General features: G+C 44.7%; 1 protein-coding gene across 1 annotated transcript in view; it reads right to left on the bottom strand.

The window, feature by feature from the left end:
* The window catches only part of RYR3 (ryanodine receptor 3), a 417,605-nt gene that overhangs the window by 17,160 nt on the left and 378,537 nt on the right, over positions 1-21,908 (bottom strand). The window contains 12 exon segments of the mRNA XM_015557536.1: positions 3,709-3,909; positions 4,648-4,734; positions 5,802-5,967; positions 8,950-9,008; positions 10,923-12,253; positions 12,904-12,985; positions 14,686-14,790; positions 16,763-16,891; positions 17,985-18,073; positions 18,530-18,610; positions 19,034-19,051; positions 19,304-19,377. Of these exon segments, the coding sequence (XP_015413022.1) occupies positions 3,709-3,909; positions 4,648-4,734; positions 5,802-5,967; positions 8,950-9,008; positions 10,923-12,253; positions 12,904-12,985; positions 14,686-14,790; positions 16,763-16,891; positions 17,985-18,073; positions 18,530-18,610; positions 19,034-19,051; positions 19,304-19,377 (2,422 nt within the window).

Here is a 21,908-nt window from a genome sequence, read left to right as displayed (position 1 = left end):
CAGAGAGGAAGGGAGAGGGATAGAGAGCTAGAAACATTGATGAGAGAGAAACATCGATCAGCTGCCTCCTGCACACCCCCCAATGGGGATGTGCCCACAACCCAGGTACATGCCCTTGACCGGAATCGAACCTGGGACCCTTCAGTCTGCAGGCCGACACTCTATCCACTGAGCCAAACCAGTCAGGGCAAGATGTGCCTGTTTTAACTGTCACAGCTAAGTCGCCTTTGTTCACCTATCCAGCTCTATTTCTTTACTTTCTTTCAGGACATTAGTTTATCTTGCAGCTCTCGCTTTCACAATGAATACACTAACATTAGAGCATTACCTTCACTAATGATGACCATTTTTTGAATAGTTAGGGAAAGGGAATGACTAATAGCTTGATGCCACCATGTGCCAGGCACTGGGCCAAGCATTAATATCCCCAGACTGTAGAAGGTGGTATTCTCATCCCTCTATTACTGAAGAGGGAACTCGTTCCTCAGAGAAGGCTTCCTAATTAAAGCACTCTCTCCTACACATTTCAATAAACTGTCCTTCCACCTTGAGGGCAACAATCTCCTTTTAGTGGGATTCTTAGGGTGCCTAATTATGTGTCCAGAATCAAACCTCTTATCACTCCTTGGGCTAGTACACCTTCCTTTCCAAAAGCTGATCTCACTTGGGCCACCCTTTAAGGTTTGGGTTAAACAGCTGATATTAATGCAAACTGGACTCCTTGAGTCATCCTAGTGAGAAGGCTGTATGCAGATGGGTCCCTGGGGCGGAATGAGTTAGGTCTCCTTAGACTCCTAGGCTGGAGTTGAACTAAAAAGGGATGATAGACTATTCTAGAGTTGATTAGTCAGCTACAGGTATACCATGAAATGCCCCCCCACCCCACCCCCACCCCCACTCAGTGGCTAGGGTCATATTCATCTCATGGCTTTGAAATTTGGTGAAGAAACATGGTTTGATGGACAGAATGAGAGGGCTCACTGGGCCCTGTACATAGTCTTTTGGATTGAGGTTTTCTTCCTCAGAGGCTTTGCCAGGAGAGTGCCTGCCAGGTAGGAGCACTCTTATTTGTTCTCAACAATCACTCCCTGTTGTCTTATTGCTCTAAGTCTGATTTTAGGTGCCAAGTGGGTGGCTATAGAGACCCACCACACAGAAGGGTGGGGAAATAACCCATCACCCCAACCCTCACCAACACACACACACTTCAAATATGGGACAGTTAGTGAGGTCAGAGGCTACTGCTGAAATCCCAGGGGAAATCAGAAAAGCCAGAGCACCTTTAGCTGGAAAAGCTTAACTCAGAACCAGGCTTTCTCATTTGCTGGGAAGTCACTGGTTACTTAGCAACATCCTTGAGACCTTGGTCTCCAAACAGTTTCTTCCAATAACTCTTCCTTAAAGCTAATGACATCCATATGCCTCACACTGCCCCTTTATTTCCAAGACAAAAAGACAAAATTTAGAACATGATTTGTAAAGCGTTACCTCTTGCTCTTTCTTCTTTAAAACAATGAAATGACACAGATGAAAGAAAAGACTAATGCTAGGAAGATGGCAAAGGCTAATAATAGGCATCACACACTGGGAGGAATCAATGACTGCTGTCAGCTAATGGATGATGTGGGAGGGGAAACAAAGATAAAGCTACGCTGACTAACTTCTGCTGTATTTTGAAATGACTCTGAATAACAATAATAATATCAAGCTTTAGAGCTGTTCTGATCTCTGGGATTCAAAGCATTCCCCTCCAGTCTTCTAGGAGTTTGTATGGCTTTGTAAGTAGGATTTGCACATTTTATTCCCTGGAGAGTGTTTCTCTAGGCCAGCAGTGTAGCTGCACCCTACACAACAGGTGAGCCCTGGGACAGTGACCGAAGGGGCAGCAGCTGGCATTCTTAGTTGCTCTCTGATGTTCTGAGTGCTTTTACACATAGCAGTTCATTTAATCCTCCAGCAATGTTCAGGAGGTGGTATTATGATACTCACTTTTACAGAGGAGGAAACAGAGAGGTGGCAGGTTAAATGGCTGAGCTGACAAAGAACACCATCGAGTCCAACCCAGGTAGCCCGGCTACCAGATCTGTGCTTTTATTGTTACAGTGGGGTCCTCTGTGTGGTTTAGGGCAGCGGTTGCCAACCTTTCGGACCTCACGGGCCACCAGTGGTCTGCAGACCATCAGTTGGCCATCGCTGGTTTAGGGCACACGCTCTCTTCAGCAGGGTAACTGAACTTCCTACATGATACCATAGTTCACTGGGAGGTGAGGGCCACAAAGATAGACATATATTTCCTGGGTTTTTCCCTGGGAGGAGATGGCTTGGTAAAAAATCAAAGGGATGTCCCACTAAAAAGAAATAAAAAAAAAAACAAAAATGTGAAGAGAAAAATATGTGGGATAGTAGAAAAAGAACTGGACTTAGAACACCAAACACAGAACGACTGAAGACTCACGTAACTGTGGTAGTGTCTGAAGACATAACCGTGGCCCTAGCAAACCTGGTCTCCTAGTATTACTGTCCTGTGCAGCCCTCCTCACCCCTGAGCCACAGTGAAGCTGGGCCGGCCCTGTGACTTGCTTTACCCAGAAGAATGCAATAGAAATGACACTGGCAGTTCTGGGGCTGGGCCTGGGCTTAAGAAGGGCTAGTAGCTTTCACTTCTGTGTTTTTTTGGAAACTCCAAGGCACCATATGCAAGAAGTCCAGCTACCTGGCTAGGGAGAGAATGTGGAGAGGCACGTGGACAGGGCAGTGCCCTGGGTCTGCATGGAGAGGCCCAGCTACGCCAGCCTGCCAGCTGCTACCTCTTACTGTGCAGGCGTGAGCCAGTGCCACCGTGGACAGTCTGGCCCAGCTGAACTCCCACATGCTTGCTGATGCAGCCGCCTGCACATGGAGCAGAGGAGCTGCTCAGATGGCCCAGCCAGGTCACAGAATCAGAGCGATCAAACATCATTTTCAGCCACCAAGTTTAGGGGTGATTTGTTATCAGCAATAAACAGTAACTGAAACTGTAACTCATTAAGTTTTCTTCTAATGTCTCGAAGAGTTAAAACCTAATGATTTTTGAAAGGCGAAAAGCATTTTTGTAAAAACTCCAATATAAATGCAAAGATCAGAAGAATCTCACACAAGGTCCATGTGTGATTTAGACTGATGCTTCTAATTTTATGAAATTCTACAAGTGGAGCCTGAAATGGGACTGAGAGAGCAAGGCTTCTCAAACAGTGTGGATGCAGATCTCCTGGGGATCATGTTACAGTACAGATTCCAATTTAAAAGGCCTGGGGCAGGGGGCCGCAATTGTATGGGTCACCAGCTCTTAGGTCAGTGATGGCGAACCTATGACACGTGTGTCAGAGGTGACATGCGAACTCATTTTTTTGGTTGCTTTTTCTTTGTTAAATGGCATTTAAATATATAAAATAAATATCAAAAATATAAGTCTTTGTTTTACTATGGTTGCAAATACCAAAAATTTTCTCTATGTGACACGGCACCAGAGTTAAGTTAGGGTTTTCCAAAATGCTGACACGCCGCCGAGCTCAAAAGGTTCGCCATCACTGTCCTAGGTGATACCCAGGATGCTGCTCCACAAACCTTAGTCTCTTAGCAAAGTCTTAGAGGACAAAGTGCTGGCTGGGCTCAGACATGATGCCTTCTCTCCAAGGATTCAGATTGGATTCAGAGTGGACAGCAACTCACCTTGAGGCAGTAATAGCCCACCACGCAGACTAAAGAGATGATGGTGTGGATAACGGCCAGCGCCCGCAACGCTGGGGCCATGTATCCAGTGCTCTCCTGAAGGACAAAGAACACCATCGCTTCCTCCTCGTCGTCGTCACTGAAGGAATGCCACAGGTTCACCACATCCTCTGCCTCCTCTTCTAAAGGCTCTTCAGTGACCTGGCCAAGACACACACTCTTACAAACACTAGGAAGAGCATCCGCCGTTGGGTCTCCCCACAGACTTTACGTGGCTGAGCAAACAGCGGTGACTCAGCATTACTTGCTGAGTGTGAGGCTTTGGGGCCACTTATTCCTAGGAATCCCTAGTAGCTCTAATAATCGCAAACGACACTTTAAATAGACAAAATGTATCTTTTGAGAAAAAGAAAAAATACTTAAAAATTAGGGAATTTTTACTAAAAATTAGTAAAGGCCTATCATTCATGAATTCATTCCATGAACATTTATTATGTGCCTGCAGTGTACAAGACCCACTTATCAATGCTCCACATCTTCATTTCTCTTGATTAGTCCCTCCTTCTCCTCATTCAGAAAACAACTGTTAATTCTCCCTTTATAAGGGTACTATCATGGGGACCAACTATAATGGCTCTCCGTTACCTTATTCCTCAAGGAAAGAACTGCATTTTGAAATGCCTTCCAGTTCCTAATAAAGGCTCAAGGACATAGTAGATTCCCAACAAATATTTGAAGAATTTATTAGGTAATGAATAGAACAACTGAATAGTGTCCTTGCAGGCAGTCTCTCCATTCTTCCCCTTACTGAAGATGACACCCTTTTTAGAGGCCAGTGTCTTAGAAATGTCTTTAGATATTAGAATCTTAGCTCTAATTTCTATTATTTTTTTAAAAAGTAAAGTACATTTAGTAAATGAGCTTTGAATGAAGTATCACCTTGTAAAAGAGCAGGATGAAGTTGATAGCGAAGGCTACAAACAGAGCGAGGAACCTCAGGTTGTAGAAATTCCTGGCCAGGTAATGCTGAAAAGGAAAGGACAGGCAGAGGTGAGGAGCTTTGCAAGGAAAAGGGAACTTCCTTCTTTCACACAGAAGTTTGCTTTGGTTAGAAGTTTACACGTGAATAGTTCTACTCTTTGGTAACCAGTATTCTAGGATAATTCTGGCCTTCTTGGGACTTATTTGAGAGAGGAACCAAAAACAATGATTTAAAAAAAATTGCTTAGAGTGATGTTCAAAGGAACCCTGGCCCAACTTGTCCTTCAGGGTGCCAAATGCCAGACATGCCACCAGCAGACTCAAATGCTGCTATAAAGGCATGCATGTGTGTGTGTGTGTGCATATACTGAGCACGTCACACAGAAATTAGTCTTTTGGGACATTATGGGTGATCTAAGTTCACAAAGACCTCTCTGCAGTTCCTACCCTGCATGCAACCAGACTGACGTCAGGTGCCTGGCCTTTTGTAAGTCACAGTCCCTGAGCCCCTACCTCTCCCTTCTCAGGGGCACCATTCCCATCCTCACTGCCATCTTCCTGGGAAGATCAGCATCTGAGGACTAGGGTGCAGCTGCATGGGGAAAGCGCTCCATCTCCCTGTGGAGGGCTCTCACCGCAGGTGCCGGGGAAGGGGTTGTCCTGGCATCAGCAGCTGTACCTCAGGAGGCAAATCATCTGAGAACTGCAGAAGCTAGGCTGAGGGCTGATTGCATGTGGAAGAACAGCTTTTGGGGGCTGTTATGAGAAACCACCTAACATGGGTAGATTCTTTTTGCATCCCTAATGGTCCAACTACTCATGAACTTTGGCTGAGGAGCAGCTAAGTCCCCACATGACACAGCTAGGAAGAGGAATTTCCATGCTGTCCGAGACAGCACAGGGCAGGGAAGCTGGAGCAATTGGCTTTTGCCAGGTTAACCTCTATTGCGTTTCCTCCAACACAAGAGGAGCAGGTAGATAAATGAGAAGAGGAATGAGAAAGTGAGGAAGCATAACCAACCAAATTGTGAAACAAAATTGTGGTCATTTCTCTGAGGTTTTCCTTGGGCCAACTCCTGCCCCAGAGGTGGGCCCTGGGCTGGAGCGCTTACCAGTAACTTGGTCTGATAGATTTCCAGCCCTTTGAAGAAATTAGCCATGAAGGCTTCAGGCTTCTCGGCTTTCTGGCCACGCCGCCGCTTCTTCTTTTTTGTCGCCTCTGCCCACAGGACCTTGGCTTGTTCTCCAGCTGTCTCCTCCTTCTCCCCATCTTCCATGCTGCAGGAGCAAGAAACCCACTTAGCACAGAGGCCAGGGGGAGGCCTGGCCCAGACAGGGAGACTGAATTCAAGTCTGGTAATTCTTTCTTGGGAGGTGGAAACCTCAGCTCTTTATCACCCACGGTGCCTGGACATCAACTGTGCACTTAATAAGTGGTGTCCACTTTGATGAGCCATGGTCATAGGTTTACAATAGTTATCAATAATTTTGTAGTCTTTTTCAGAAATTTGGCTTAGCAACTTTTCTTCTTCTTCAGAAAAGTCCTTTATTATTTATTTTTTAAGACTTCATTTGAATTAGCAATAGTATCTATTCTCCAAATTTGTGGTAGGGATTAAATGAGATATTGTGTAAAAGACCTTAGCATAGGGCCTGGCATGTAATAGGTATTTAATATATTAGATATCATCATCATTATATAAAGTTATGAAATGTCAGTGTTTGATAATTTGGCCAGATGGTGAAATTCTGACCTATTAGTGAGATTATAAAATTAACAAGATTAATAAAATGTGTTTATTGTATAGCTGGGGTAAAAGGAAATGTACCCAGAGCTTGAAAAATGCCTATCTACACTAATAAAAGAGAAACATGGTAATTGGTGTATGACCGCTACCCTTGCCATTGGCTAATCAGCGAGATATGCAAATTAACTGACAGCCAAGATGGCGGCCAGCAGCCAGGCAGCTTGAAACTAACATGAGGCTTGCTTGTCTCAGTGACGGAGGAAACCAACGTTCCCCGCCTGCAGCTGCAGGCCTCTGAGCCTGCAGTTTAAGAAACTATGTAACAAATACCGCCAGACTTCAGCCAGCCGGGGTGTGACAGGGGGAGGGGCCTCAAGCTCCCCATCCCCCACGGGCCCTGCTCTGTGTGTGATGGGGTAGAGCCATAACCTCCCCTATCGGCCCTACTCTGTGAGTGACAGGGGGGAGTGCCCCAACCCCCTGATTGGCCCTGCTCTGTGTGTAACAAGGGGGAGTTCCCAACCCCCTGATCAGCCCTGTTCTTTGCATGACAGGGGGGAGCTCCCCAACCCCCTGACCGGCCCTGCTCTGTCTGTGACAGGGGGCAGTGTCCCAACTCCCCTATCAGCCCTACTCTCTGTGTGACATGGTGGAGCTCCCCAACCCCCTGATCGGCCCTGCTCTGTGTGTAACAAGGAGCGGCACCCCAATCCCTCCCCCGTCCCCCACGGGCCCTGTTCTGTGTGTGACGGGGTAGAGCCATAACCTCCCCATCGGCTCTGCCCTGAGTGTGAGAGTGGTGGTGCCCCAACCCCCTGATTGGCACTGCTCTGTGGGTGATAGAGGGCGGTCCCCCAACCCCCTGATCGGCCCTGCTCTGTGAGTGACAGGGGGTGGTGCCGCAAACCTCCCCATCGACCCTGCCTTGAGTGTGACAGGGGGTGGTGCCCCAACCCCCCAATCGGCCCTACCCTGAGCGTGACTGAGGGTGGCATCGCAACCTTCCGATCGCCCTGCTCTGTGCATGACAGGGGGCGGCTCCCCAACTCCCCAATCGGCCCTGCTCTGAGCCCAACCAGGGGCTGCACCTAGGGATTGGGCCTGCCCTCTGCCACCCGGGAGCAGGCTTAAGCCAGCAGGTTGTTATCTCCTGAGGGGTCCCAGACTGCGAGAGGACACAGGCCGGGCTGAGGGGCCCCCTCCCCCCTGAGAGCACAAATTTTTGTGCACCGGGCCTCTAGTCTATGTATATAAAAGCCTAAGTGACCCCTACAACTAAATGACTAGAACAACCAGAACTACAGGTCAACCAGTCACTATGATGCGCAGATGCTCAACACAGGAGCTGCCCCCTGGTGGTCAGTGTACTCTTACAGCCAATCTCTCACAGCCTCTCCCCCCAGCTGGCCAATAATCCGTGGCCCCTCCACCCCCTGGTCCTCCAACCTCCTGTGGCCCCCTCCCCCCTCAGCCAACCTTCCATGGCTCCACTGCCCACCACCCCTCGGCCTGCCAACCTCCTGCACCCCCTCCCCCCAGGTCAGCCAGACCCCTGATAGGCCTCGATGGGATGCAGGAGCTGCCCCCTGGTGGTCAGTGTACTCTTACAGCCAATCTCTCACAGCCTCTCCCCCCAGCTGGCCAATAATCCGTGGCCCCTCCACCCCCTGGTCCTCCAACCTCCTGTGGCCCCCTCCCCCCTACTAGAGGCCCGGTGTATGAAATTCGTGCATGAGTGCAGTCCCTAGGTCTGGCTGGCGATCAAAGCACAAGAGTCTGGCATGGAAGGACAGGTTCCAGCTGACCTCTGGGCCCTGGGCAGCACCTGGGCCCCCACATGCCCCCCATCCACCTGAGTCATGGTGCTCAAGTCTCCACATGGAGATGCGGTGAGCACGGCTGGACGCCGCGTGCCAGGGAGCAGCGTGGACCTCTGGGCCACCCAGTGGTGCCACATGGAAGCTGGGTGGGCAGTACACTCTCTCCCGACTGGCCTTGCAGACTGGCTCCTGCACGAACCCACAGGGAATCTGACTGGCCCCTGTGGTCCCAGCAGCTGTGCCCTGGCTCACCTGGAAGATGCCTCACAAGTGTGGGACAGGTTCCTTGCGGGAGCCTGGCACCTGAGTGTGGGGGCTTCCCTGGTGTGTGAGCCCTGGCACCCCAGGGGAGGGTAGCAGGGAGAGTAAGAGCAAGCTCAGCGGACACCCCACATTCTCATTACACTTCCGTCCTCGTCACTCCTGCCCCCAGGTAGCTGGCAAGAGGTCACAGCACATTGCCGACACCTGCCATGTTCCATGCCAACCCCTGGTGGTCAGCGCACATCATAGCAAGCAGTTGAACTCCCAGTTTCCCTGGTCAAATGACCACCCAAGGGGGCAATTTGCATATTAGGCTTTTATTATATAGGATAGTATTACTACAGCTATTTACCACAGCAATAGAATAGTAGATGCTATCAAGAACTGTCTAACAGGAGTTTGAGTCCTCGAAGCTACCAAGAACTTACTCTGCCTTCTCGGGTTCCACTTTTCCTTCTGAGTCATGTGCTGCTTTCATCTCTGCTGCCTAGACAAAAACAATAGTCAGTCAAGTTCTCCCCAATCAGTGTGTTCATGGTGAAGAGCCATATCGCTGGCCACTTTCATCTCCCTGGTCAGAAGTCCCAATGGCTTTTTCTTCTGCTTATGCTTCTCTCAGGGTCATGGAAGGTGAGTGTCCTGCTACATATCCAGGTGCTCTGGAGAGATGCCAAGACAAAGATTTCAAATCTGAAAACTCCACTACCCTCTTATTATTAGTCAACTCAAAGAGAAAACTTGTGCTCAGACACTGTCACAGCCCGCAGCAGTGGTCCCATGACCCCATGGGGTCAGGGAGAGATGGTCCAAATCAGAACCTGCTTCAGACAGGATACCCGCCTTGTCTTTAATCCTTTTAGCACCCGCTCCCCCAGGTCCTCTGCCTGACGACCACTGCACATTGAAGAAAATTCAAGCTCCTTACCGAGGCCTACATGGCTACAGGATCATGGCCTTTCATTCCATCCTCATCTTGCACCACTTGATTCCTTACTTCCTACACCCGGATCTCATTTTCTTTCCTGGGACATTCCAAACCTTCCCTGCACCAGGACCTTTGCACTAAGCATATCCTCTGCCTGGAGTGTGACTGCTGTGCAAGTGCCTGATATCCTTCAGGACATGGTTCATAGGACACCTTGTCAGAAGCCTCCTTGGGCCCTGGGCAGCACCTGGGCCCCCGCATGCCTCCTATTTAAAGTAGGGCCCACATTCACTCTGGAACACATGTCCTTGTTCATTTATTTTAGCATGTGTCACAAATAATAATTATCTTATTTATTTGTTGTCTTCTTCCATTAGAAGTTAAGCTCTATTAAAGCAAAAATGTCTTTCTTATTAACTGAGTTTTCATAGCCTCAGAACACAGCGTGGCATGTAGCAGGCCTTGAATGAATCCAATTATGTTTATGCCCTGGGGCTACATCGGGGAGCCAAATGGAGTAAAGAAATTAATATTATAAAAATGTCTATGACTCTGATGCTTTCTTCTCTGATTCGCAGTCAGGTGAGATTTCTCTCCTATACATATACTTAGCACCTGGCATTCGTCCTTCCTAATGTTCTTCATGTCTATACAGATTTATTCAATATCTCTCTTTTTCACTGAATTATAGGGACAATGCATTTTTCACTTACCACTGTATCCTCAGAGCCAAAAACAGTGACAAACACATATTAGCTAGTTAATAAATATTAATGTAATGAATGAATAAAAGTTGTCTTTGGGCTCTGATCTCTTTACACTTCTCTCCATACCCTCTTTAGTGCTAGAATGATGCTGTGAGTTGGATGCTGCAACAGAGGGAAGCACCCATGACCAAGGGTTGACCAAGGACCAACACCCATGACCAAGGGGCTCTGAATTACTATTATCTTATTCTCTTAATCTAGTTGGCTGACTCAAAATCCAAATTTAATAGTGGCTACATCACAATAATGAAATGTCCCAGCCAATAAGACTCACTGGGACACTATGCTAAAATATATGATATCATCTGGACCTTTTGGGACACTGCAGAATTATTGTCTCACTAGAAAAACCTCTTGTTATATTATACCTGGTTTTCTATGCTTTCAGTTTACTGAATGAACCTGTCTACCATGAGAACTAACCTTCTAATAAAAGTGTGGAAGTAAGGTGAGCATCACAGATCACCATGTTGGAACTCTACAATGTAAACTGAAGACCACCCAGCAATTAGACACCGAGGCATCCATTTATGACTTGCACCCCCCAGACATAGTAGAGCTAGAATGATGAGGTCAGGATAATCATAGGAGAGCTGGTGTCTAATACATTGTTGGCTCTCAGGGAATTGGTGTCAGTACTAGCTGCAAAATATAGTAGCAAGTGTTTTTCTGGGTGTAAAGGAAGATGATGGAAACAAATTATGCTTACCTGTACTTTCCTTTTCTTCCGTACAGTACTCTCTAGTGTAGGAGGTTCATCCTTGCCAATAATCTCAGAGAGGTCACCCAAACCCACTTCTGGCCCATGCTTTGAGCCACCTTCTTTCTTGGAGTGGAATCCAAAAAGATCTGACATAATATCCGTATCTCCTTTCTCACCCTTTAAAAAGTGCACTAGTTCCGTGTTGATACCCATCTCGGTCACTTCTGCCCTCTCAGCTTCCAAAACATCATCATGGATACCAAACTGGGTTGGATCAGGCATGTCCCCCAGGATCTTGGTCACCCTGATGTTCTTTGCCCCTTCTACCAGGCCCCCTCCAAACACTGTGTTCCAGAGGATCTGAAAGATTCCCCCCAAGATGGTGAAGAACAACCGGAACAGCCCCACGAACAACATCCAGAAGAACGAGAAGAATACCTTTACCAGCTCCTTCACAGTCATCTTTTTCACCTTCCTGTATTGCTTTCTGAGGTTCTTCAGAGTTACCCTCTTTAGAAAGTTGGCAACATTTCTCTTCACTGAGGCACAGGCCATGGCAAATGCAGAGACAGACTCAAAGGATTTGTCATCCTCTTCTTCCCCCTCAATCTCTAATGTGTAAGAAGAGTCTTCATCTTCCTCCTCCTCCTCTTCTGGCCTGTCAGTTGAGTCAGATTCAGAGATCTGAGATGCTAACTGCATTTCAAAGATGGTATCCTCACAGAAGTTCACAAACAGTTCCATCTTTTCCTGTTCCCCACCTTCATTGACAACATCGAAGATGAACTGTCGCTTAGATTCCTTCACTTGGGGCTTTTCCCATTGAGTTCGACTGGATTCACTGATCTCAAAATAAACACGCTCAATTTTCTTGGCACCACCCATAATCTCAATGCGTCCTAGGTATGGTTCGAAGTAGTTTAGCACACTTTCTGCTGGGTCCAACAGACACTTAAGGCGAGAATCATTGGGCATATGCTCCGAGAGATTTGTCAATAACACTGCCACATTAAACCCTATATCCTTGGCCGGCTCATGGAACCGGTCGACAAAATCAATGTAGTTAAACATGTCATTCTCATCAGCTTCTGCACAAGAAAGGAGAAAGTCAATCTCTGACTGTGTGTACTGTTTCTGCCCTTCCATGGCCTTCTGGAATTCTTTTTTGGAGATAATCCCTTTACCATCTGGGTCATATTCTTTGAAGGTGTCTGAGCTGGTTAAGTCTTTAAGTTTCAAGAACATATCAAAGAATTTCAAGATCATTTCTACATTGGTAGATGACTCTACCAGTGTGTCAACCATCTGCTTGCCAATAGTTCCATTTACCACATTCCCTGTGAGGCAGGTTCAAAAAGACATACAAATATATCAATAAATCCAAGCCATTCTGTAACTGGTCAGGTAGCTATTTCTAAAAGACTTATGTGCCAAATCAGTCAGCTCTTTTCTGACTGTGATAATTTGGAAATGGGCAGGAGGGAGCAGCAAGCCATAAAGACTACACCACTAGGAGCTTGGGGGATAGAAACAGAGGGAGAAGGAGATGGCTATCCCTGTGCCTTTTATCTGGCTTGGGGCCTGGGAAATGGTTTTGTTATTAGATTCCTGGGGACACATAGGAATAAGTGGTGCCCCTCTCATCCCCTTAGACCTAGGAGAGTGTCCAACTAGATGGCTGGCATACACACTGGCAGCCAGATGTATTGAAAAGCAATGGGGAGAGGGAGAGAATAGGGAAGAGCAAAGCTTAGAGGTTTTCCCCAGTTCATTCTGGCTTTCCTATTGTCATAAAATAAGTTGGTTTCAGGTTTTCTCCATCAGACCATGTTCCTCTCACTCATTTTTTGTTGATGAAAATTTGACCTTCTAACCAATGTTATATGGCATGAATGACCTGCCAGGAGGATAATCTGTGTGATTACTATGGTTAGTGCTTGGACCAATTACAGTTGTGTGAATGCCTAGTTATACCAAACAGCCCAACCTTCCAGGAGGGACAGAAGCATCACCACCATGTCCTGAAGGAGATCCAAGAGTTCCTTCAACAGCTCGATCTGACTGGAATCCTAGAACAGAAACAGGAGATACTCCTGAGCTATCTGATCCCTCAGCAAAGTACAGGGCAGTGAGCAAGAAGAGCCTGCTCTGGAAATGCTAGGTGAGGGTTGGGTCAATCTCGGGAATGAGTTCCCTTCTCATTGTGAATGTGGACGTCTTGCCATCCACTGTTTGTAGCTCCGGGAAGCTGCCTGCAGAAGAGCATGGCCGATAGCATTCCTTTACAGCTTTCCTTTTATTAGCACAACGTGGCAGATTACCACTCGTTGTCCAAAACTACTGAACAACCCAATCCACCAAAGAGCTGTTAGGTATATCTATAGTTTATGTTGTTGTGCTTGATACTGGAGAAATGCAAGTGAGTTTTTTGGGAATACTATTGCAATCCAATTAAGGCATTGAGATTAAAATCACTAAGTGTGTTCTTCTTTTTTTTAAATGGATTAATTTAGGTTCTCCTGATTCTAGTTGGTGGTGATCTGGGTGCCACTGGTCCCTTAAAATGTTATATAATTGAGGCTATTCCTCCGGATGGTTTTGATAGTAGTCTGTTTGGTTTTAATTTCAGCATTGCAGACAGGGCATTGCCAAGTTAGCACTGTGCTTTGCACCCTACATCACAGAAGGAAAACAATCCTTGGAGGATCTGAGGTGGGCAATCAGAGGGTGAGATTAAAAAGTGCATCTGGGCCACACTCCTTTTACAGACTCTCTTTGTAAAGACAGTTATTTGTCTAGCTCTTTAAATTTCAGAGGGACATCCCCCCAGCTCTGGTGTATGTCACAGCTTTATACGAAATAGATGTGTAGAATATTTGAGCTGGAAGAGACCTCAGAGATCAGCTATTCTAAATCCCAATATTTTACAGTTGATGAAGCAAAAAACCAGAAAAGGGAACTGGCTTTCTGAAATTTACTAGTGAGGAGGTGGCAGGACCTGTCTCCAGAGCCCCTCACCATGCTGCCCCAGCTGGGTTGACATAGGAGTCAAGCAGCTGACATGTTACTGCCGAATTAGCAGCCCTCCCAAGAACTCTCTCCTCCCATAAGGCCAGAGTCAAAAGGGGAAAAAATGAAAGGGTTAAATAGCACATTCCAGAAGGGAGGAGGCAGATGTGACAGCCTTGAACATTGTAGGTACACATTATTTAAATTGATGCTACAAATGTTATTCTAATCAGCCTGAAACATCCTGAAGTTCTCCCTCATGTGTTGCCATGGAGAGAGATGATCATCTACTACATACACTACATTTATTTGTTCATAATAAATGCTCTCAGCGAGTCTGATTCATCTTGCCAGAGAGATGGGGAGTGGAAAGGAAAGGCAGAGGTGGGGAGGGAGGAGGAAGCAAAGGTGAGAGAGAAGGCATAGGTAAATTAAAGAGACATGCGGATAGCTGACAGACCAGACAGAGCCATCGATTGTTATAAACTGACAAAGCAGTGACAAGGAAGCAAATGTTGAGGCAATTATGAAAAGGGTAGGTTGGTGGGACACAAGGAAGGAAGCTGCATCCATGCAAAAGCCTGTCTGGGACATTCACTCCTATCTCCCATTTAGACCCGTGGTTTTAAAAATGAGCCCTAATCTGCTTGACTTTTTCAGTCAGTTGATCAAGCAGCGACATCCACAATGGGAATACCAAGGGGGTGAGGATTAACTTAGCATTTCACACCAACAACTCATTGGGGACAGGCTACAGTACCTGAGAGAGTTTCATCTGCATGTTAGCAAATACATGGAGGAAGCCGACCACCGCATCCCACAGCCTGCTGTGAGCCAGGCTCTGCTGGTTCCCAATGCAAGGGCCCTGTGGAGAGGAGGACATCCTATTTCACTGAAACATCATTAACTGCTCTGAAGGGCTTAGGAAGGGCCTGTGACACTAGTTTATATGAACAGATAGCTCCTCCCCAAAGTCACATATTTTGTGCTCAATATTTCCCCAAGATATTAACACCCCCATCATAGGATCCTATGTCTAACAAAAGCCACTAGGAGTTTCACAGTCCAGCGATGTCCAGAGATTTTCTTTTAGCCTTAGAATATGTTTTTCAAAGAAAATCTTACACCCAGGAACATCATTTAAAAAAGCTCAGTGCTCTGGTTGAACAAGACTGCAGGGCACCCCTGCCCACTTCATCCACACCTTGGCTTACAAGGGGTCTGAGGAACTCAAGGGTTCCGTGGAGCCCACTGTGAAAATCAAGCCCTAGCACATCTACTATTACCTGCCAAAGCTACCTGGAGAATGCTATGACCACATAGTTATCTGCTCAAATAAAAAACAAAACAAACCCAAAACACTGAATAATATTCCTGGTCAATTACTTTTAGGATTTTCCTACTATTAACCTGAACTTCAGGTATAATACCATCTCTATCTTTTCTGAAAGCCAAACACAGAGGGAAGACAATGATCAGTTTGCATTTTTCCTGTTAATATCCTTTCCAATTTTTGCAGATCATTATTGCTCTGATATTTCTTATTGTAAACTCTTCCTTATAGTTTATTTTTCCTACCTTTTAATCAATTCCCAAATCACCCTTCAGTAAGAAATTTCCAAAAAGAACACTGATACTATCTTATGTTCTGGAAATGTCTTGACAGAATTCTCAGGGAAGAGGTGAGCAGGAGAAATATTGCCTGCTTCCTTAAGTCATGAACCTTATTTAAAAATGACTGCTCATGTACATTTGGTATCTGATCCCTAGAAACCTCTAGATTCTTTTTGGAACAAAACCCTTTGTATAAAGAAACACACAAAGTGTCTGCTTTACATTAGGGTTAAGTGTTGCAAGGGACATTCTGGAAGCTGGAAGGGGTTCTGCAGAGAACAAATCAGATGCTTGTCAAGTCTGTTCAATGTCCTTGGCAGGCATCTCACATTCTGTGACACTTCAGATGAGTCACCTGTTCCTAGGTTTATCTCTCCATGTTTTTACCATCCTTGGGTGACAATGATCAATCTCTCCCTTAAAATCTTCTTTTAAATTTAATAGCCTTAGTTTTATGTTTATCATAGTAAACAAATATGATCTGACTGTGCCAGTTGATTCATCCTACAGATCTTTAAGAAATGTATGTAACATCACTGAGGACTGTGACATGGCTACTGATATTATAGCAAATTACGCCCCACTATGTCCTCTTTGCATGGTAGCTATACTGCTATAGGCAATGAATAGAGAATACTGTGAACAGAAAAAGAACGCTGCAAGTTCTAGACATTCAACCTGAAGTTCACTTGTGGACTTAACTGCCATTCACATAGCTTATGTCCTTCTGAAGTTACCTTATGCACAGAGTTCATTTCTGACAAATTCGTAGGATGTCATTAATTCTGTTTTTAATCTCAAGGTGACATCATTTATGCCTTTATTCCTTCATTCTAGCAATCATTTCTCTACTCTACTGTCCACACTTACGGAACACCTATGACGTAGACATTGTGTTAGAAATGAGGAATTTTAAATTGAATGAGAACTTTTTTGTCTGCAAAAAGTTTTCAGTCAAGGAGGGAAAGCAAAATATAACTAGATAAATGCAAGTGTGACAATGATATGAATGAGTCACAGTGGGGACCCATAAGCCGTAGCTTCTCACAGAGTGTAGGTACTATTGGTTCCTATTTACATAAAAGAAGTGTTGTCAGCAATAGGCTAGACAACAGAACATTTGGGTGCAACATCCGTGCACCCAAATGTTCTGTAGAGAATGTAGATCATGGGGATGTTGAAAATGTTCTCCTTGTGTTTGAACATGCATTCTGTGCACATACCTGGATGTATTCTGTAAGAGAATTGAAAATCTGCTTTGTGACCACTAGAGCTTTGGAAAAATTGTGCTGCCCAGATTCATCAATGATGTCTTTCCCTGAATAGTACCAGTAGAAATCACTGATTGATTCCTAGGAATAGACAAGTAGAGTTTAGTATTTCTCAGGCTTCAGTTAGTGTAGCTAAACTCAACATTCAGGAAGAATACAAGATAATCCCACATCTCTAAGACCTCTTCATTAAGACAGGAGCCTGGAACTCTGGGAAGAAGTACAGAAATAGGTGATCCCTGGCATCTCTGAAGGACAGATGTCCCTCTGTAGGAAAGAACAGATAGGAGAGAGGACAGCTGGACCTGGGTGACTAAGATATAGGACAATCTACTCGCAGGAAAAAAATGTACCCTAAAGATAAAGATAATGATTACCATCCAAATCATCATGACAGCAACAACACAATAACTAAGACTGTAAGTGCCAGGCACTGTTCTGAGCTTACTGTATATATTAAATTTCTCAATCTTTACTGTCACCCTTTGAGACCCATTTTACAGACAAGAAAACTGGAACACAGGGAGGTTAAATAGATTGCTCTGTTAAATGGCAGAAGTGCATGAAGAATCAGCAAAGAGAAAAGAGAATCCTTTTTATATTTGTGTAGATTTTCTTGATATTATTTGGATTTTCCTTCAAACAATTAAACCCAGTGACTTGTCAACACTAAGAACTTGTAGACTCATCTTATTCGGACCACTTCCTGTATCTTTTTCCTAGTGAAGAATCTTTTCTCAGTCACAGGTTGTTTGATAGCTCCAGGGCATCATGGCTAGGTTTTCACTGGCAAAACTAAAATAAACCAGCATTTCATAATAGATGATATGGTTTTACACCACTTCCCCCAGGTCAGTCTTCAAACATTCAAATACACGTTTTAGGCACAGCAGGTCCTCGAATAATTGTCTTGTTCAATGTTGTTAGATTACACTATTGATGAGATGCTGTGGGAACTTAACTCTTATTTAAATCAGTTAGCCTATGGCAAAATTGGTCCCATTATAAGTTGTTTCACTTAAACGAACTTATTGATGATGTTGAGGACTTACGGTATTTTACTTCCTCTTACTGGGGTTTTACTATCTCCTGGGCCTCCCTGGCCTCTTGTAACTACCCGTCTTTAGCTTTTGGAAGTACATCTGAGACATGCCACCATCCAAGGCCCACTCACCTGAAGGCGCAGAAGGTAGTCCACAGTGCTGATGATGATGTTCACGGTGGTGGTGTTACCCATCTGAGTCCGCAGGAAGTTCTGAAAGTCTGACAACAGCAGGGCTGGGTCAGACCCTGTCTCTGTCTTGCCTAGGGAGCCGGTTGTGCTTTCTTTGCTAAACTCAGCAGATGTACACTATGTGAAAAACCTTACAAGGGCATCCTGTTTGGGTCTTGGTGGATCTTGCAGGACAGAGCTCTGACATGAGCCCTCCCATTCCAGTGACACCAGAAACTGGACTTATTGAGCCTTGAGGGCCTTGACAGAAAGGGCTGTTAGTTTCACATCTGAAGATCCTGGAAGCAGCTTAGGCTGGGTGGCACTAAATAACTTTAGTCATGAGTTCAAGGTCATTTTACATAGGCTATGTTTCTTATTTAGGAATGAATGAACTGTTGTCCTTAAGTTAGCAACTGCTGGTATTGAATGTGGCTTCCTAAATGGAATCAGAATTTTTCACCTGAATGCTGTTTTCCCTTGACAAATCTATCTGTTCCACTTACCATTGTTATGTCCTTCACAAAGTAACTGTAGGAATCTAAAGAGATCTCGTGTAAACTCGTCATTCTGGAGTACTTTTTCACCTTGAAAACAGAGGACACTGGTGAGCATTTGCTTGCTTCTCAACACAGAACACCTTCTAAGACAAATAACTACAAAAACGCTTCAGGAGCTGTGTCAGAATTCTTTGGAAAGGGAACTTGGATGAATGCTGGTTAACCTGATTAACCCGGAACTGAGGCTGCACAACACAACGATTGGCAAAGCTAAAATATTTAGCCCCAGGATGCATTTGTAAGGAAAATAACCAGGCTAGTGGCAGGAATGGTTCTCAGACCATAACCCATGCTTGATAGATGGAAAACCCTTCTTTAATTAAGCATCAAGCTGTTGAGTTAAACAAGGCATGCAACCACTGAGCCTATAATGTGTTGGAACTGAGGCAATTAAATCAATCCCTTAGGATGCACACATGGTAGGAACTCAAGCCAGAAACTCCCACTTACCACGCTCACGAACAATGACTGGTGATAAGAGAAAAAGAGAAGAATACAAAGTAAGAAAACCATAAACACCATGATAAACTGTCTTTAGCTAGCACTGGCTCTATCAACACACCCAGCCTGGATGATGGTTTTATCAAAGTTACTGATGGAAATATTTTGCCGAAATGGAGCAAGTCCTCAAAGATCAAGGAGCAGGGGCTCTAACGGGAAATAGTTAATTAAGATTTTTTTTCAGGAAGAGAGTGGCCTTCATATTCATTAGTTACTTACGTGTTCCTTCCTCAGTAACCATCCCCAGGCCTTCAGCTTTATTCTGCCTCTCAAATGCATTCAAATCAAGGACACTTGTAATAGACAAAGGAAAGCAAGGTTCAGGGCTGCGCACTCCGGGAAAATAGATTTCTAACGTCAATGCACCTATTGACTAAGATCCTGTCCTTGGGTTTTAACAAATGCACTAACACATCACAGTGTGTTTGAGAGTCTAACAGTGTTTCCCAAGGAAGCCTAGTGCTCACAGACCTTGTCACATCCGTGAGGAGGGGCAGAAACACTCGTGGTGGCTGTCATTTTGTCCAGGTGGAGTCCTTTCTTTTGGATGAAGATTTAAAAAGGCTTTTCAAGTAAAGAAGGCACGATTTGTTTCTTAGATTTTTCAAGGGAAATTTATAGTAAACTGCATTAATTAATGTTCAACTCCCTACTTTCTCTCAGAATCACAAGGAACTGGAGCTTTTTATTGCTTAGGATGAATACTGATGGAGAGTGCTACAAATTTCTTCTAGATTTCAACGGTCAAACCCTTTAGGATTCTGTATCATTCAGGAACCATATAGTAGGTGAGATTAAGCTTTCTGGAGGCAACGGTGTCCCTAGGAGTTCCTGAACTTTTAGCAAGTTGGTTTTCATTTTTTAAAAAAATATATTTTATTGATTTTTTACAGAGAGGGAGAGAGATAGTTAGAAACATCGATGAGAGAGAAACATCGATCAGCTGCCTCCTGCACATCTCCTACTGGGGATGTGCCCGCAACCCAAGTACAAGCCCTTGACCGGAATCGAACCTGGGACCTTTCAGTCCGCAGGCCAACACTCTATCCGCTGAGCCAAACTGGTTTCGGCTGGTCTTCATTTTTGTTCCTACTTTCCCCAACCTTCCTACTCATGGCCACCATCAGTCAGGAACCCCTAGTACAACCACCAATCTTAATAATGAGCACACTATGTGATCATATTATTTCCAATTGTGGCTCATTCTATTTCTCTAACAAACTCTAGCTCCTTCCCCAATCTGAAAGGTTTCATAGAACATAAGGTCCCACAAGACTATAGCTCTTAGGGAAGCTGATGGCTGAGTCCATTACGATTCCGCAAAACCTAGCCTGCCTTTTACCACTGAGCAAAGGAAATGACCATCAGCCTGGAAAGACATTATTGGAAAACCCAGAACATCTTTTCCCATTTTAGGGGGTCACAGACATTCTGCAATTTAGATGAATTTAAGAGAGAAAACAATGAAAATCCCTGTTGCCATCTTGTTAGTTCTTCCCAGAGCCTACTGTAAAAGGGCCTGTTCAATAACACAAATGACCCCTTTCATTTTGGTTTTGCTGTCAAAAAGGATAACACAGAAAAGGGCATTTGGACATGATTGCTTTGAAGCAGCAGTTCTGATTCAGGAGGCAACTTAAGCAACAGACATTTCTGACCCTTACTCCATCACGAAACACCCATTTCAAATGCTTAAATTTCTCTAATGCTTAAATGTTTACAAATATGTATTATGTTTATAATTGGCCTAAGACTATTAACATACCTTCAAACTTCTGTTAGAACTCATTTAGCCTATAAGGGTATGTCACCTGTCCCTTCAAGTCATCCTTATAAATGAGTTTAACAATATTAAGTATTGCTGACCACCAAGGGAACTCTTAGGAATTTAATTGAGAATTTCATGAGCAATACGGAACTGAGCTGCCTTGATTTTTGCCACCCGAGTGCACATGCACAATTTTACCCTCAGTGAGTCAGGTCTGCCAATATTACATTTTCTTTTGCTAAGAGAGGTAATAAACAAATTGGCTCTCAGTGGGGGTAGGGGAGGTAAGAACAACGGACGATACTGCAGCTCAAATATACTCCCTCCAGCCCCAGAGTACAATACTTACCCAATCAAGTAAGGTTAGTAAAATTATGAAGTCCACCATAAGAAAGAATGTTCATCCTCCAAATTTTCAATTGGAAAATGTAATGTTCCATTTTAAAGGATATTAACTGGAGGCAAATGAGCCAGATAATTATAACTTTGAATTATTTTTAGAATGAGTTGCAGACTGTTCAGAAATATATGTGAAAATTAGAAAATAAGCTGACACTTTTCTTAGATTTCTGGTTCATTTCTGAAATGAGTACGTATGGTAACATGACTTTTCGTTTCATTTGTCATTAGGTTCAGCCATGAGGGGAGGCTTACACACTTCGTAATATGCATGGAAAGTTTAATGCTTTGTTTTTTAGGCAATGACAAAATGTTCTCATGTTAGGATGTACCTCTGTCAAAATATGTACCAACCAAATATCTATTTAGGCTCCAAGGCTAGTTAAGGCTAAAGATTAACAAAGCGCTTAATGAAAACATAGCCTTGAGTCATAATGAGGCATTCATCTTCTTTCCCATTCTTTTCTGGTTTGATTTTTATGAGCATACTAGTGGCCCGGTACACGAAATTTGTGCACAGGGGAGGGGGGTGTTCCTCAGCCCAGCCTGCACCCTCTCCAATCTGGGACCCCTCAAAGGATGTCCTACTGCCAGTTTACAGGGATTGGGCCTAAACCAGCAGTCGGACATCCCTCTTGCAATCTGGGACTGCTGGCT

The sequence above is a fragment of the Myotis davidii genome, unplaced genomic scaffold, assembly GCF_000327345.1.
Source record: "Myotis davidii unplaced genomic scaffold, ASM32734v1 scaffold46, whole genome shotgun sequence".
Taxonomy (NCBI): Eukaryota; Metazoa; Chordata; class Mammalia; order Chiroptera; family Vespertilionidae; genus Myotis; species Myotis davidii.
Note: the sequence above shows the minus strand (reverse complement) of the source record. Positions and strands in the feature narration are given on the sequence as shown.